Source organism: Salmo trutta, chromosome 4 (genome assembly GCF_901001165.1).
Source record: "Salmo trutta chromosome 4, fSalTru1.1, whole genome shotgun sequence".
NCBI lineage: Eukaryota > Metazoa > Chordata > Actinopteri > Salmoniformes > Salmonidae > Salmo > Salmo trutta.
In genome coordinates, this window is record NC_042960.1 from 5,239,594 (window position 1) to 5,257,742 (window position 18,149).

The 18,149-nt window shown below is 43.6% G+C and overlaps 1 protein-coding gene across 1 annotated transcript in view; it reads right to left on the bottom strand.

The window, feature by feature from the left end:
• Positions 1-860: 860 nt before the first annotated feature.
• LOC115191717 (hydroperoxide isomerase ALOXE3-like) overlaps positions 861-18,149 on the bottom strand; it is a 29,443-nt gene continuing 12,154 nt past the window's right edge. Inside the window, exons 4-15 of the mRNA XM_029749575.1 lie at positions 15,817-15,898; positions 15,131-15,253; positions 13,083-13,186; positions 12,808-12,977; positions 12,531-12,674; positions 7,346-7,549; positions 7,003-7,089; positions 3,224-3,393; positions 2,544-2,665; positions 2,213-2,313; positions 1,907-2,077; positions 861-1,758 (exon numbers count right to left, since the gene is read on the bottom strand). Coding sequence (XP_029605435.1) covers positions 1,579-1,758; positions 1,907-2,077; positions 2,213-2,313; positions 2,544-2,665; positions 3,224-3,393; positions 7,003-7,089; positions 7,346-7,549; positions 12,531-12,674; positions 12,808-12,977; positions 13,083-13,186; positions 15,131-15,253; positions 15,817-15,898 — 1,658 coding nt within the window. The 3' untranslated portion in view covers positions 861-1,578. The remainder of the gene's footprint in view (positions 1,759-1,906; positions 2,078-2,212; positions 2,314-2,543; positions 2,666-3,223; positions 3,394-7,002; positions 7,090-7,345; positions 7,550-12,530; positions 12,675-12,807; positions 12,978-13,082; positions 13,187-15,130; positions 15,254-15,816; positions 15,899-18,149) is intronic.

An 18,149-nucleotide genomic window follows, 5' to 3' on the forward strand; every position in this document is an offset into this window, starting at 1 on the left:
CACCTGTGTAATAGTCATGCTGTTTAATAGGCTTCTTAATATGCCACACCTGTCAGGTGGATGGATTATCTTGGTAAAGGAGAAATCACTAACAGGGATATAAACAAATTTGTGCACAAAATTTGAGAGAAAGCTTTTAGTTAAAATTGAACATTTCTGGGATCTTTTACTTCAGCTCATGAAACATGGGACCATCACTTCACATGTCGCATTTACATTTTTGTTCAGTGTATTTGCCGCCATCTTTTCGAGGTCATTGATCGAGACAGGTGGGTGTCATTCAAAGCAACTCTTGATTTCTGAGTCAGGCTCATGACATGCAGCACTTTAGGGTGGACCATCTGTGGGGTGGACACCCATCGGTCTTGACCATGGAAGTGTAGAAGACACTAGTGCCTTCCAAGTTGAGAATTAAGTATCACCTAGTAAAGGTTAGTTGAAAAATGGTGCCCTATTCAATATCCAAAGCCATGACCCTGTTCATGGGAGGATAATCAATCACATTCCAAGTTATTTCAATAGCTGAATCATAGTGTAACATGAAGAATAATAACTGACTACTGTATTAACCACTATAGTCTTGTGGATATATACACGTTTCACCATCTGCACCTTTTCTTTTTTTTATTTCACCAGGTAGGCTAGTTGAGAACAAGTTCTCATTTACAACTGTGACCTGGCCAAGATAAAACAAAGCAGTGCAACACAAACACAGAATTACACATGGAACAAACATACAGTCTATAATATCAGTTATGTCCTTGCGCGCTACTCAGTTTAAGGCGCCGGTATGTAAGGGTCAACCAGTTGAACAAAACTGCTTGGGCCACATGGACAATGAACACTGAAAGAGACAAGGATGATGATTAACTAAGACTTTATTGCATGAAATCAAAAAGCTCTTGATCAGCCAGCAAATAGAGTTAAAGTTATAATCTCTATCTTGGCTGAATGGACAGTTTTTTCCAATTGAGTGGGTTCAAGCTACACTGCTAATAAATCAGGAACGTCACATGCAGTTTCCTCTCAGCAGCAAGGCACTATGGGAAGTGATGTCTAAGTGTTGGCCATTTGGTAGTTTACTCGCAACACTCCCCTTTTAGAGGGAGGCAGGTATCTGAAAGAAGTTATCCTTAAAGTCACCTGTCTCTATGGGAACCATACACCACACCTCCTGCTGGTTAGCTGAAAAATGGAAGGCCACATAATGAGTCTAGGTGAAGCAAATACAGTAGATTCCTGTTTTGCATGCAAGGTTAGGTTTTGCCAATAACAGGAAGGGGCCCGAGGCACAAACTTTCAGTTATACAAGGGTGAAGAACCCAACTAAAGACTTAGATAAAAAGGATCAGCTAGTGGCATTCACAACACAGAAGTAGAAACATTTAACTTCTCATCTTGGCTGCATGTGGCTATTAAAAATAAAACGTGGACTGAACCGCAATAGACTAAACTGCCTGGGTCTAATGATTAGGGCACACCATAAGATAAATGTTTTAAAACAGGTTTCAACAGAAAACATTTTTTTAAACGTTTTTTTCCCCCTTTGGTGCCTAATAAATATGACCCCGATTCATTTTACAGGGCCACACTGTTCTCCACATTGTTGGGATTCAGGTAGGTGTATGGCAAGGGCAAAGAGACATTCCTGCCTTGGATTTCAAAGTTGTATTTCTTCAGCACATCTTGAGTTTCGTGAATCAGTTCCAGAGGGGTCTTCTCACTGAAGTGATCCTGATAGCCATTTCCAAGAGCGATCTAAGTAGATAAGAGTTGACGAAATGTGAAATTCATGAACCACTGATATACTAATTATGACTACTAAGCAAACGATTCGATTTGAGATTGTCATGAAATGCTTTAACGTCATATATAGATTTTTAAATACAGTTTCTCGTATACTCACAAAGTCAGTGGACTGCGAGCTCAGAAGGTACACCGCTGCCATGCCATGGACCGTGGTATTGATGTCAGGGAAAGTCTTCAGCATTGTGCTCTCAGTACACTGCCCCTTAGTGGTGGGAGGTGGTTGTTGCAGAGCGATGGGGAAGTTGGGCATCCAGCCCCCAAAATCAAACTGGAATGACAATGGTGAAATAGATCAAACCACTGCTTTTCCAATATAATTCAACAGAAACGAACTAAAATCACATTTTGAATAACAGCGGAGGATACTGCACACAGGTCTTTCACATGTTTCAAAGTTTATTACCTGTCCATTGTTGACTGCAGCATGTTGGACAGTCACTGTGAAGATCACCATGGTGAGAAACTTGATCAGCTCTGTCACTGAACTGAAAGACTGAGGGATTCCTGCACAGAGGAGACAGTATGCCACAATGATCCGACACCGAATTGACAAATGATCCAGAATATAGTTTGAGATTGATAAGCATAAGGGAATGGACACGTTTATTATGAGAAATAATTGAAGTCTGGTCTGTCAAATTGCACCCTTTTCCCTATATAGTACAGTAGTTTTGACAAGAGAGCTGTTGCCAGTTGTGACTCAGATTGTGTCATTTAAATGAGAAAAACGTAACCTGTGCTGGTTTTGGCCAGGAACCCATGGAAAAAGATTTCCTTGATCCAGTTCTGCAGTTCAGAGTCCTTCTGGACGTCTGAGTCACAGGTGTAGTAGTGAGCAATCATTTTCTTAACAAACCTATACAAAATATCAGGCATTAGCCAAAACACTATGACAACATGGCAAAAGAGCACAAATGCATTTTAGAAAACCAGGTACTAAGATAAGTGTTTTTCCAGTTTTGTTTTGGTGAAGACATTGAGTTTACTAGCAATTCTAAATATTTTGGTATTTTTATTGATGAACATATTAACTTTCTATACGGAACATCAGCCCTAGCCGACTCAGCAAGTAGAGCTCTTGGAGTTATAGGAACAACAAAAACTCAAAGATATTGGTTATGTTACGTATTCCAAACTGCATCAGACATGCGTGTGTCCTGTTCTGGACTATTCAGCAGGAGTGTGGGCTGCTAAGAGGTATTTTAAAAACAAACATGTCCATAACAGAGCAGTACGTTACTTTTTAGGTGTCCACAAGTCTAGAGTTTAGTAAACGGATCAATGCAAAATGCAGTTGCATGAATTTATAAACGCACAAATCAAATCATTCTGCTTTATGATGTTTACAGAATTTCTTTGTGCAGATCTGGGCTTTTTTGCACCATGGAAATCTATAGGCCTGTACAAGCATTACCTGTGGACGATGTCCCACAGCCTGAGTCCATCATCCCTGTAGAAGAAGTTGGGGATTGACTCCAGACCGCGTCCAGTGATGTCCTCTGGCAAACAGAGGGAGCTGTAGGTCAATGAGGCCATCGCTTTCTGCAGGAACTCCACCATCCCTGGACCTCCTACACCGGCATTCTTCAAGATGGGTTAAAAGGATAGTTAACCTTGTTTTGGAGGTCTAGTTTAGGGCAGACAGAGCAAAAATTGTAGTGTGTCTGGGGACTCACGATGAGCATTTCTAAAATTGCAGATAAAGTAAACCCGAAGCAAACATTACATCGCAGCCCACTATCCTGGAATTTAGATTTTTACAGGCTCCCGGGCTCCACAGCATCCCGGTAATTTTTTGACATGTTCGAAAAATTCTGCATTATCTACAGTGTGAGTAGTACTAATCTAGTGTCAGCCATTAAGATACTATAAACTACCGTAAAACTTCCATTTCACAAGTTTAAAGACCAGACATGAAAATGAGTTTAGAATATTTGAGGAAATGAATGATTAAGGAGGGAAATTATAATGGACTGGAGGAAGCTAAGGGATGCAGATGAAGGATCCGGAGAAGTTGACTGTAAGGTTTGGCTTGGAATCTCAGGTAGACATCAGTCAGGCCATGGTAGATAGGAATTGCCTTCACCACAGAAGCCTGATAAGAGAACGTGAAGTGAGTCGGACCCTGGAGGGGATGTGAGCTGCAGGGGCTGAATGGTTGGCGATATAGCGGAGGTACTACAAGATGCCCATGAGTGAGACAACAGACCCAAGGAGCAACGGTGGTAATTCCCTTCAAGTAAGGAAACCGTGAGGAACCAGGCTCAGCTGGGGAGCCATTCCACTTTTGGCTGGTTGGGTACGATATGGTCAGTGAGTTGGATGGTGTCCGTGAAATGAGGCATAGACTGGAGAACTGTGCCAGAGTTAATGCAGGTTTTGAGAGATGAGAATGTTGTGGGCTGTCCTGATGTTGATGTAAGAAGAGATGTAGGAACGATAGGCTTGAGAGGACCAGCGTTCAAGGAGTTGTCTTAGATGCCATGGTAAAGGCTCCAATGTGTAAGGATTGTCCGGAGAATTAGTCAGCAGGATAGCCGGACAGGGATAGTATTTGTCTCAGATGGGAATGGAACCAGAATCTGTGATGAATAGTGGATCGGACGGAGAGACATTTTTAGATTTAGCTGCAGGAAGCAGGTTCGATGGTAGACGGCAGCCAGAACAGGTAGACTGTGGTTCTGTGGTAATAGATGGTATGGAAACATCTCCAGGCTGTCCAGTAAGAGGACAGTGTCCTTGGTGCAACGGCAGATAGGATGGAGTGGCTGGGAGATTAGGAGAAGGTTCACGGGAAAGTCGTCATGGCGTAAGGAGGGATTGGGGTTGGTAGGGGTTCTCCATATGGGGCCAAGCACCTGAATCTCTGAAATTGGAGATGGGACAGAGAATCAGCGAATGAGTTACATTGACCGGGTACATGTGCAGCTCTGAGAAGGAACTAATGGGTGACGGATGGCCAGGTTAGACGTCTTAAGAAACTCATGATAGGGAGGTAGTCAGAACAGCTCTTGTTAATGAGGTGTACCATGGAAGGTTGTCAGAATGGATGAGTATGGCCCTTTGACCATTTGTTCCTCCAGAGAGAAGCAGCTACGACAATTAGGTACAACTCGAAAGGGGCAGATGGGGCTGCAGGAAAGGTTTGGCAGGCCATGCGGCAGCAAACCAACAACCACTGTAGAAATCCCCGTAAGCAGAAAGATTGATGATACGCTTCTTGCCTGAATACTTTTGGGTGGCAATTCTGAGGGGACTGATGCGGTAGGTGGAGAATAGCGGGGAGGAAAAGGGGCCAATCAGAAATCCCTGCTTCACCTCCTTGACCAGGAGGGAGAAGACTGGCTCATCAAGAGCAGAACAGAGGTTGTAGCAGAAGTGAGGAGACCAGAACAATATTTCAGGCCGTCAAGCAAATAAATATCGGACAAAGGAGGGGTCAGGGTGAAAATCCAAGTCCACAGCCATGGCGGTGAAGTTGATGGGGGTGGTGAGGTTGGCTAACAGTCATTTATCAGTAGAAGGAGTGGGATTGAGGGCAGGATTTTAGAGTCCCACTACAGAATGTGTACGAGCTTGCATTACGAAGTGCTGCAGCCGTAGTTATTGAAATCGTTGCAGATTATGCGACCAGTGAAGAGCACAGGATGACCACGGTGGTCCTTCCTCCCACAGGACACGGCAAACACATAATATCGTCTAGCAGGAGGAAGAAGGTAGGGCGGAACAGCGAGCAGAGGCAGGGCAGATGACACTTCAGGGGCCGCTGAGCAGAAAGCGAGCATGGTGGGATGGGCAAACACAGAGGTATTTCCCTCATTAAAATGCAAATCAGTTTATAACATTTCTGACATGCGTTTTTCTGGATATTTTTGTTGTTATTCTGTCTCTCACTGTTCAAATAAACCTACCATTAAAATTATAGACTGATCCTTTCTTTGTCAGTGGGCAAACGTACAAAATCAGCAGGGGATCAAATACTTTTTCCCCCCACTGTATTTCCTTTAGGCCTGTCAGGAGTTTTTTTATGCGTCAGCTAATTCAGTGTTTTCTAACGGCGATCAGTGTTTTCAACATCAAACGGGTTATCGATTACAGAACATGTGAATGACAGATTTCTGGGCTGCTCCGTGGTTCAAGCAAAAAAAACAGGCTATTAATTACATGTTTATGGCTGAGAGGTTCACATAAATGTGTCACAATAATGTAAACCTGAAAGAGTTTAGCCCGATGATAGAATCACTCTACTGAGGTATGTGTTGCTAGGTGTTCATCTCATAACGATAACCAGCTCATTACGATTTGGCTTGACTGATTCGTCAAATGTGAGAGGTTCCCCAATGTTAAGATTGTATAATCGTATAGTCTTCAGAAGGCCTTATTTGAGATTTACCTAGTGTTGTTTCATCCATACAGTTTTTAACCTCTACAGGCTCCGTGTCCCCACTGTACCTTGTCACACCACCCTGGATTACTGAGCTCTGCCTGCCCCTGTTCTAGTAATAAACTTTTGTTACTTCTTCACTGTCTGCATCTGGGTCTTCCCTAAAACATGATAAGCGCTTGATGGTTTTTGACTGGTACTGTATATTTTCTGAGCTTTCTTAAATATCCTAGATATAGGACAGACAGTTAAAACTTTTATTCATTATGATTTGTCAATGCGTTTCTATGGGCTATAGTAAAGGCCAAATTCAATATTTTATCAAATAATTTGTACATATTTTGTGGGATACCTAAAGTGGTCCTACAATTCTACCACGTAAGCCTACTTTGCATTTAACATTTAATTAAGAAGGTTTATGGGAAAGTATTTGTCAACCCACAATACGGTTATCACATCAACTGGCTACACACAGACGAAGTGATAGACAAACGCACGCATCACACAAACAGACGGAGGCAATATTGCTGGAAATTAACTGGCAGATATTGTTTTAGGTTTCGCTTTTTAAGGCAATAGTGGCGACCCAGCGGTGGGATAATGTTGCATTGATTAGTTGGTGTCTAATACTGAGATTTGTTGATGAATAGTTTGGCGAGCTACTCATGTGGTCTGCGAGCTACTGGTATCTCGCGATCGACCTGTAGGAGACCCCTGTACTAACTGATACAATCAGTTTCCGCTAGCATTTTGACATTCCATAAGTATTAGCGTATTATAGAACATTATAAGAATGGAATAGGCAGTACCTCTGTGATCACCCCCTTCTCTGATATGAGGGCCTGTCTAGCCAGAGTGTTGATCTGCAGAGTGTAGCGGAAGTGAGAGATCAGGAGCTGTGGAGAAAGATGGAACGATCGTACATGAAATTCACACCTAAAAATGCTATGTATTGTACTGTACTACAAACAACCTACTGCTTCTTTCAATTACAAAAAATACATACAATGAATACATTTATTTCCAAATACTTCAGGTTCTCTTAATCATGTTAAAAGTATTGAGTTAATAGGAAAATGAGAACTCACACAACTGTAGTGTTATAACAGTTGAAAACAAACAGTGTCTGCATGCACAGCAGCAGGTATGTACCTTGTAGATGGGATGCACCATTGGTAGGTTGCGCAGTGTCGACACGGCAAACACCTCAGCCAGCAGGTGAGTCCTCAGCAGGTGAAAGTTCAGCTCGTGTTCGGCGAAGTCGGAGTTCCTCACAAAGATCTTGGCCAGGAGCCAGTCATACTCAGAGTCAGTAGGAAGGAAGATGGGGTTGTCTTCTCCAGGCTCCTGCTTCAGCTGTGAAAGGAAACGCAAAACACAAATCATAACTTGTTTCATTAATTGAGAATGTGTATATTATTACTATAATTAATTTAAAGACAGAGTACCAGTCAAAAGTTTGAACACACCTACTCATTACATTTACATTTACATTTAAGTCATTTAGCAGACGCTCTTATCCAGAGCGACTTACAAATTGGTGCATTCACCTTAAGATATCCAGTGGAACAACCACTTTACAATAGTGCATCTAAATCATTCAAGGGTTTTATTTATTTTACTATTTTCTACATTGTAGAATTGTCACGCCCTGACCAGGGGAACTCTGCTATTTTGGTCAGGGTGTGGTATTTCTATGGTTTATTTTCTATGTTTTGTTATAGCCTTTCTTTGTGGTTTATTTCTATGTTGGGCTCGGGGGTGATTTCCAATCAGACAGCTGTCGCTAGTTATGTCTGATTGGGAATCACATTTAAGTTCCTTTCCCCCCCGATGTTTGTGGGTTGTTGTCTCTTTTTGTTTGAGCAGTAGCGATACGTTTATTCTCTGTTTTGACCGTGTTATTTCAGTCTGAAATAAATAACATGTGTTCGCTCCCAGCTGCGCCTTGGTCCACTTCTTCCTTCATGCACGACGATCGTTACAGAACAACCCACCGAACCAGGACCAAGCAGCGGGAGGATAAGGAGCGCGAGAGATGGGCTCGCGAGGGGAAGGAGTTCTGGACCTGGGAGGAGATCATGTCGGGGAAAGGACACTGGCGGAAGGATTCCCAGGTCGAGGAGGTGATGCCAGCCGGTGGAAGGAGTCGCAGGCGGCGGTCGAGGAGGCCCGGAAGACACCCTCAAGAAAATTTTTTGGGGGGGCTAATGGGGTGGTCCGGAAGGGCAGAGGAAGAGCCCAGACCACTGCTCTCGTGGGGGATAACGGCGAAGGAGGAGGCAGAGATGTGGCAGGTCCTGTAGGACCTGCGTAGGGACAGCGTGGAGGAAGAGCCTTGGGTGGCAGAGGTGCGCACGGTATCGCCAGTGCGCCTGCACAGCCCAGTGCGCTCTGTGCCAGCGCCCCACATTTGCCGGGCTAGGGGGAGTGTTCAGCGAGGACGTGTTGTGCCGGCTCAGCGCTCCTGGCCTCCGGTGCCCCTTCTCGGTCCGATGTATCCTGCGCCGAGGACGCGCACTGTGTCTCCGGTACGGCTGCACAGCCCAGTGCGTTCTGTGCCAGCGCTCCACACTTGCCAGGCTAAGGTGGGCGTTGAGCCAGAACGGGTGATGTCAGCTGTGCACTCCAGACCTCCAGTGCGCCTCCTCGGTCCAGGATATCCGGCGCCGCTTATGCGCACTGTGTCGCCGGTGTGCGGTCACGGTCCAGCACGTCCTGTGCCAGCACCTCGCCCTTGCCGGGCGAATGTGGTGCGTGTCCACAGTCCAGTCCGGCCCATCCCTGCTCCCCGCACCAAGCCAGTGGTGCGTGTCCCCAGTCCTGTCCGGCCCATCCCTGCTCCCCGCACCAAGTTAGTGGTGCGTGTCCACAGTCCTGTCCGGCCCATTCCTGCTCCCCGCACCAAGCCAGTGGTGCGTGTCCCCAGTCCTGTCCGGCCCGTCCCTGCTCCCCGCACCAGGTTGGTGGTGCGTGTCCACAGTCCTGTCCGGCCCATCCCTGCTCCCCGCACCAAGCCAGTGGTGCGTGTCCCCAGTCCAGTCCGGCCCGTCCCTGCTCCCCGCACCAAGCCAGTGGTGCGTGTCCCCAGTCCAGTCCGGCCCGTCCCTGCTCCCCGCACCAGGTTAGTGGTGCGTGTCCACAGTCCTGTCCGGCCCATCCCGGCTCCCCGCACCAAGCCGGTGGTGCGTGTCCCCAGTCCAGTCCGGCCCGTCCCTGCTCCCCGCACCAGGTTGGTGGTGCGTGTCCCCAGGCCAGTCCGGCCCGTCCCTGCTCCCCGCACCAGGTTGGTGGTGCGTGTCCCCGGTCCTGTCCGGCCCGTCCCTGTTCCCCGCACCAGGCCCACGGCGCGTGTCCACAGTCCGGCACGGCCTGTGTCCGGTCCACCGGTGACCAGTCCTGTTCCGGTCGGCGGCTCCGCTCCGGAGCCTGAGCATGCCGCTCCACCGTGGTCCAGTCCGGGCCAGAGGGGTAGGGCTAGGGTGGAGGCAGGGGGAGAAACACGCCCGGGGCCAGAGCCTCCACCGAGGGTGAGGCGCCCACCCGGGTCCCCCCCCTAATAGACTTTAGGTTGGTGCGCCGGGAGTACGCACCGTTGGAGGGGGGGTACTGTCACGCCCTGACCAGGGGAACTCTGCTATTTTGGTCAGGGTGTGGTATTTCTATGGTTTATTTTCTATGTTTTGTTATAGCCTTTCTTTGTGGTTTATTTCTATGTTGGGCTCGGGGGTGATTTCCAATCAGACAGCTGTCGCTAGTTATGTCTGATTGAGAATCACATTTAAGTTCCTTTCCCCCCACGATGTTTGTGGGTTGTTGTCTCTTTTTGTTTGAGCAGTAGCGATACGTTTATTCTCTGTTTTGACCGTGTTATTTCAGTCTGAAATAAATAACATGTGTTCGCTCCCAGCTGCGCCTTGGTCCACTTCTTCCTTCATGCACGACGATCGTTACAAGAATAGTAGTGAAGACATCGAAACTATAAAATAACACATATGGAATCATGTTATAATGGGAATTTAAATTTTTGTGCTTTTCTTATAACTCATTTCTGTGTTCTATTCATGTGCTGTTCTATAAACCAATTTCTGTGTTCATGCAATTGGCTGACTGTACAAATCCTCACTCTCAGCAGCTGCAATTTGCCCAGACCGTGTTTTGAGAACGAACTAGAGATATCCGTTTCAAGGTCTCAGCTTAGAGAGAAAGAAGCCTCGTGAGGCATTGGTCTGTCACATGTTATGAACCAGTATTGGTCTGTCACATGAATTAAACAAAATGGTAATGATTAATTAATTATGCTAAATCATGCAAATATAACTTGTCTGTGTATTGCCGTATATACATGTAAGACAACTGCTAGGTCTGCCCAGGCAGACGTCCTGATTGACATATGTACTATGATGCATTGAGTTGGTTGGAACCTCTCCAGCTCGCTGACTAATAATGATTCATTTAATATTGATTTCGAGTGTCCCTGTGAAAGAATTTCCACAACAATGTAGTAACCAAAACAGTGTGAAACAAATCAAAATATATTTCAGATTCTTCAAAGTAGCCATTGTCTCCTCAGACAAAGGAAATCTGTCCTTTGAGGAGTCAATTTTAGATTTTTGGTGCCAACCGCCGTGTCTTTATGAGACGCAGAGTAGGTGAACGAATGATCTCCGCATGTGTGGTTCCCACTGTGAAGCATGGAGGAGGTGTGGGGGTGCTTTGCTGGTGACATTGTCAGTGATTTATTTAAAATTCTAGGCACACTTAACCAGCATGGCTACTACAGCATTCTGCAGCCATCCCATCAGGTTTGCGCTTAGTGGGACTATCATTTGTTTTTCAACAGGACAATGACCCAACACATCTCCAGGCTGTGTAAGGGCGATTTGACCAAGAAGGAGTGTGATGGAGTGCTGCATCAGATGACCTAAAGGAAAAGCAGCTAACATGTGCTCAGCATATGGGAACTCCTTCAAGACTGATGGAAAAGCATTCCAGGTGTAGCTGGTTGAGAGAATGCCAAGAGTGTGCAAAGCTGTCATCAAGGCAAAGGTTAGCTACTTTGAAGAATCTAAAATCTAAAATATATTTTAATTTGTTGGTTATTAAATAATTCCATATGTGTAATTTCATAGTTTTGATGTCTTCACTATTACTCTACAATGTAGAAAATAGTAAAATTACAGAAAACCCCTTGAATGAGTAGGTGTGTCAAGTTTTGACTGGTACTGTATATTTTATCTGTTTCGTTTGTTATAAGTGAGTCATCATATCCCCACTAGAAACTGTGTGTATGCATGGTGTAAAGGAAAGATAGCACATGCTCAAGTCAAGTTCACTTTTTATAACTTCCAACTTTTGCTTGAAAACGGGCGGACACATGTTTTGGGGTACATTTTGTACATACTCACCGTTTATAAATGCAGCCCCAGTTCTTCTCTATGGCCAAAGGGACCCAAAGAAAGAGAGGCATTTGTTGAACACCAGCTCAAACATAACGTGCTTTGTATTGGATTGATGACAAAAAGGCCCACTTAACCAGCATGGCTACCACAACATTCTGCAGTGATATGCCATCCCATCTGGTTTGTGCTTATTGGGACTATGACCCAAAACATGGCCCAAACACACCTCCAGGCTGTGTAAGGGCTATATGACCAAGGCGGCGAGTGATGGAGGGCTGCATCAAATGACCTGGCCTCCACAATCACCCAACCTCAACCAATTGAGATGGTTTGGGATGAGTTGGACCTCAGAGTGAAGGAAAAGCAGCCAACAAGTGCTCAGCATATGTGGGAACTCCTTCAAGACAGTTGGAAAAGCATTCCTCATGAAGCTGGTTGAGAGGATGCCAAGAGTGTGCAAAGCTGTCATTAAGGCAAAGGGTGGCTACTTTGAAAAATCTAAAATATATAGTATTTTCATTTGTATTTTGACACTTTTTTGGTTACTATATGATTCCATATGTGTAATTTCATAGTTTTGATGTCTTCTCTGTCATTCTACAATGTATAAAATAGTACAAATATAGAAAATACCCTTGAATAAGTAGGTGTCCAAACTTTTTACTGGTACTGGACATAAGTTTAATTGTTTACTGAAAACTTTGTTTTGAGTGTTGTCTGTATGGTACATAAGGTCATATGATATAACATTAACCAAATTCTTAACGCTTTAGTTTTAGGCTAACAGTATATGCTGTTAGGTAATTTCTGGGCAATATTTCTGTCCATTTAGGGGACCCCTTATGGTTCAAGAGCATCCCCAGTGGCAAATGTTCTGTTGAGCTTCTTCAATGTGGAGTTCAGAACTCTGCATTTTTCTCTCATGTGAGATGTACCTGGATTGCGATGGGCATGAGCTTATCTTCTGGAGTCATGTAGAGCAAGCAGAGCGGAGCAGCCAAGAAGTGCCGTTTCCTGTTGATCACGTTTGCAGTCACTCCATGCAGGTGCTTGTAGTCAACCAGGAAGATGTTGCCTTTCTGTTTAGGTTAGGACATGAATGAGTTAGGAAGACGTCAACACCATACCAAAGAATACACACAACTTACTCAGGAAGAAACCAAAAGAGCAATAACAGAACGATGAGTGACAGCAGACAGACTTTTGACAGACCTGAAATTCCGATTCAAGGCTTTTTCCAAAAAGGGAAGCCTTCACCATGTCTTCTGTGACGGGGAAGTTCTCTGGAAGCTTGGAGCAGCGATGGATCATCATGGGGTTGAGGCCGTTCAGAAGCTGGTACCCGAAAAACTCATCCTTCTTCCAGTTCTTTTCAACATAGTCTAATAGATAACAAAAGTATCAAATAATAATGAGATGCTAATGGTTCCAGTAAACCATTTGAATCCATGACTTATTCAAGACAGACATCACTGACCAGGCCTTACCATAAACATCAGTCTTGCGGCTATTGAAGACGTGACTGAGTTCACCTAGGCTCTTCCATTGCTCCTTGTTGGTGGACAGTCCTGCTAGATTCAACTGCACCAATCTGCCGGGTCAGAGAAGGAAATTAACTTCAACATGCAAAAGATTTCGTTGGATGGTGCAGTTGGTTAGAGAATGGTTTTAACACCACCAGAGTGTCCCCCAGGTGTCTGTGTTGGGTCCCTTACTCTTCATCCTCCCCCTTGGGTGGTTGATTCATGCACAGGCCACATATTGAATATGTGTCAATCGCGATTTGATAAATGTCTGCTCTATAGTCCTGTGTGTCCAGTTGGTAGACCATGGTTACAATGATAGTGGGTTTGATTACTGCTGGGGCCACCAATATGAAAAATGCATGCACGCACTTTAAATTGCTTTGGCTTAAAGTGTCTGCTATATGGAATATATTAATGTATTATATTTATATACAAAATAAACATACCATATACATAACATATCAAACTTTATTTGTCACATGCGCCGAATACAACAAGTGCAGACCTTACCGTGAAATTCTTACAAACCCTTAACCAACAGTGCATTTCAAGAAGAGTTAAGTAAATATTTACCAAATAAACGAAATAAAAAAATAAGTAACACAATAACATAACAATAACGAGGCTATAAACCGGGGTTATCGGTACCGGGTGTGGCAGACCAGGGGGTTGGGTCAAAACGTTTACACAGATCAGACACGGACAGACTAGGATTAGCTCAGTTTCAAAGGTGTTTATTAAACTAATAGTTCAAAAGAGAAGTATTGGTCTCCCTATTATTGGATATTTGCAGGAACTGGAACACGTTGTCGTACATGTCGATCCAGAGCATCCCAAATATGTTCAATGGGTGATATGTCTGGTGAGTATGCAGGCCATGGAGGAACTAGGACATTTTCAGCTTCCTGGAATTGTGTACAAATCCTTGCGACATGGGGCTATGCATGATCATACTGAAAAATGAGGTGATAGCGGCGGATAAATGGCACGACAATGGGACTCAGGCTCTCGTCACTGCATTCAAATTGGCATCTATAAAATGCAATTGTGTTTGTTGTTCGTAGCTTATGCCTGCTCATACCATAACCCCACCTAAAATGACGTTGGAGGCGGCTTATGGTAGAGAAATTAACATTAAATTCTCTGGCAACAGCTCTGGTGGACATTCTTGCAGTCAGCATGCCAATTGCACGCTCCCTCAAAACTTCAGACATCTGTGGCATTGTGTGTTGCACATTTTAGAGTGGCCTTTTATTGTCCTCAGCACAAGGTGCACCTGTGTAATGATCATGCTGTTTAATCAGCTTATTGATATGTCACAACTATCAGGTGGATGGATGATCTTGGAAAAAGAGAAATGCTCACTAAGAGGGATGTAAACACATTTCTGAACAAAATCTGAGAGAAATAAGCTTTTTTGGGCATATGGAACATTTCTGGAATCTTTTATTTCAGCTCATGAAACATGGAACCAACACTTTACATGTTGTGTTGATATTTTTGGTCAGTGTATATAACCTATATAACATTTCTGCTAAATGTCTTAATGGCTTGTTAGTTATACAATTTTAGATATGATTTGAGGAGCTAAAAATATAAATCATTTAGGCAAACCTAGCCTGAGGTGTCATTCTTGGCATCGTTGCCATATTCCACGCTTCACAATCCTGGCGGCCAAATTCTCCTCTTCTCAGAATCTTGCAATTACCTGAACAGGTCTAGGAGAATCATATCTCATTGAAAAGGAAATCTTTTCACAGGTATGTTGGGGACATGCCAACATAGATTATGACAGATCGAATACATTTCCTGGTGTTGCCTCATGGTTCTCAACCTGGGGTCCATGTACCCCTGGGGGTTCTTGGCCTGTACTTGGGAAGATTCATAAGAAAATATGCCTAAAGGTGAAATTCACACAAAGGGGGTACTTCAGGTGTTATCCATAAAGAGCTAAATGTGATTGGAGTACAGTAAGCAAAAGAAGGTTGAGAACCAGTGCTCTAACTTACGCTTTGGCTGCTGTGAACTTGAACTCCAAGTCCTTGGTGAAAGAGAAGCGGACCTCAGCAGGGAGTTCAGAAGTGCTGGCAACTTTCATTATTTGGGGTAGACCCTCTGCATATATACTCCAGCTGAAGGGAATAGACATGGTAAATCAAGACGGGATACACAGCCTGTCGTTCACTATTACACAATTATTTTTTCCAAACTACTTGACAAAAATTACACACAATATCAAATTGGAATTCTGAAACACATAATTGATTATTTTGTTTAACACCCAGACCTGGGTTGATTATTTTTTTTAAGTGCAAACCCCGCCCACCTGCTACTCCAGGCAGGCTAAACTAAGTGCTCAAAGTATTTGAAAGATTTTCAATGGTATTTGAACCCAGGCCTAAACCATGCAAAAAGGGAGGTGGCTTATATAAAAATGATGTCGTTAAGCAGACACACTTATCCAAGCAATTAGGGTTAAGTGCCTTTCAAACAGATTTTTCAAAAACTCAGCTCAGGGATACAAACCAGCAACCTTTTGATTACTGGCTTAGCGCTCTTAACAACTTGGCCACCCGCTGCTTTTATTACAATTGCACATCAATTTATCTGTGTGTAAGAGTTATGTTTTTATTTGGATGTTGTTTAAAGTTGTTACTGTATCTTTACAAATTAGTAATGTTTCCATAAAGCTCACCGGTACACCTCATGGCGACTCTGCAGCTCCTTCTTTCTCTCCTCTATGGCCTCTGGGCAGGTCTCATTGAATATTAGCTTACCTTATATACAAAAGACCAGAAATGTTGATCATTTTCATGTTTTTATGGATTGGTCAACATCTTAAGAAATCCACTGTACACACTACTGTTCAAGAGTTTGGGGTCACTTAGAAATGTCCTTGTTTTCCATGAAAACATACATGAAATTAGTTGCAAAATGAATAGTAAATATAGTCAAGACGTTGACAAGGTTATAAATAATGACTTTTTTGATTGAAAAAATAATTGTCCTTCAAACTTTGCTTTTGTCAAAGAATCTGCCATTTGCAGCAATTACAGCCTTGCAGACCTTTGGCATTCTAGTTGTCAATTTGTTGAGGTTATCTGAAGAAATTTCACGCCATGCTTCCTGAAGCACCTCCCACAAGTTGGATTGGCACTTAGGTACCATACGGTTAAGCTGCTCCCACAACAGCTCAATAGGGTGAGGTCCGGTGACTGTGCTGGACACTCCATTATAGACAGAATACCAGCTGACTGCTTCTTCCCTAAATAGTTATTGCATAGTTTGGAGCTGTGCTTTGGGTCATTGTCCTGTTGCAGGAGGAAATTGGCTCCAATTAAGCACCGTCCACAGGATATGGCATGGCGTTGCAAAATGGAGTGATAGCCTTCCTTCTTAAAGATCCCTTTTACACTGTATAAATCTCCCACTTTACCAACACCAAAGCACCCCCAGACAATCACATTGCCTCCATGATGCTTGACAGAAGGCGTCAAGCACTCCTCCAGCATTTTCTCTGCATCTCACGAATGTTCTTCTTTGTGATCCGAACACCTCAAACTTAGATTTGTCTGTCCATTACACCTTTTTCCAATCTTCCTCTGTCCATTATCTGTGTTCTTTTGCCCATCTTAATATTTTATTTTTATTGGCCAGTCTGAGATATGGCTTTTCTTTGCAACTCTGCCTAGAAGACCAGCATCACGGAGTCGCCTCTTCACTGTTGACGTTGAGACTGGTGTTTTGCGGGTACTAATTAATGAAGCTGCCAGTTGAGGACTTGTGAGGCGTCTGTTTCTCAAACTAGACACTAATGTACTTGTCCTTTTGCTCAGTTGTGCACCGGGGCCTCCCATTCTTTCTATTCTGGTTAGAGCCAGTTTGCACTGTTCTGTGAAGGGAGTAGTTCACAGCGTTGTACGAGATCTTCAGTTTCTTGGCAATTTCTCGCATGGAATAGCCTTCATGTTTTAGTAGAAAGTCTTTGTTTCTGGGCATTTTGAGCCTGTAATCGAACCCACAAATGCTGATGCTCCAGATTCTCAACTAGTCAAAAGAAGGACAGTTTTATTGCTTCTTTAATCAGAACAACAGTTTTCAGCTGTGCTAACATAATTGCAAAAGGGTTTTCTAATGATCAAGTAGCCTTTTAAAATTATAAACTTGGATTAGCTAACGCAACGTGCCATTGGAACACAGCAGTAATGGTTGCTGATAATGGGCCTCTGTAGATACTCCATTAAAAATCAGCCGTTTCCAGCTACAATAGTCATTTACAACATTAATAATGTCTACACTGTATTTCTGATCAATTTGATGTTATTTTAAATGGACAATTGTTTTTCTTTTCTTTCAAAAACAAGGACATTTCTAAGTGACCCCAAGCTTTTGAACGGTAGTGTATATCGACCATTCTTCCATATGGCCCCTTTCATACACAATTCAAAATAAACTATGACTACCCAGACTATTTGCAATGAACCCCTCTTTATTCTTATTAGTACATTCACATATGCTGCTGATATTCTCTGGTCATTACCTATGCACTTTACACCTACCCTTCAAGTACATACAGTTAAAGTCAGAAGTTTACATACACTTAGGTTGGAGTCATTAAAACTCGTTTTTCAACCACTCCACAAATTTCTTACTAACAAACTACAGTTTTGGCAAGTCGGTTACGACATCTACTCTGTGCATGACACAAGTCATTTATCCAACAACTGTTTACAGACAGATTATTTCACTTAAAATTCACTGTATGACAATTCCAGTGGGTCAGAAGTTTACATACACTAAGTTGACTGTGCCTTTAAACAGCTTGGAAAATTCCAGAACATTATGTCATGGCTTTAGAAGCTTCTGATAGGCCAATTGACATCATTTGAGTCAATTGGTGGTGTACCTGTGGATGTATTTCAAGGCCTACCTTCAAACTCAGTGCCTCTTTGCTTGACATCATGGGAAAATCAAAAGAAATCAGCCAAAACCTCAGAATTTTCTTTTGACCTCCACAAGTCTGGTTCA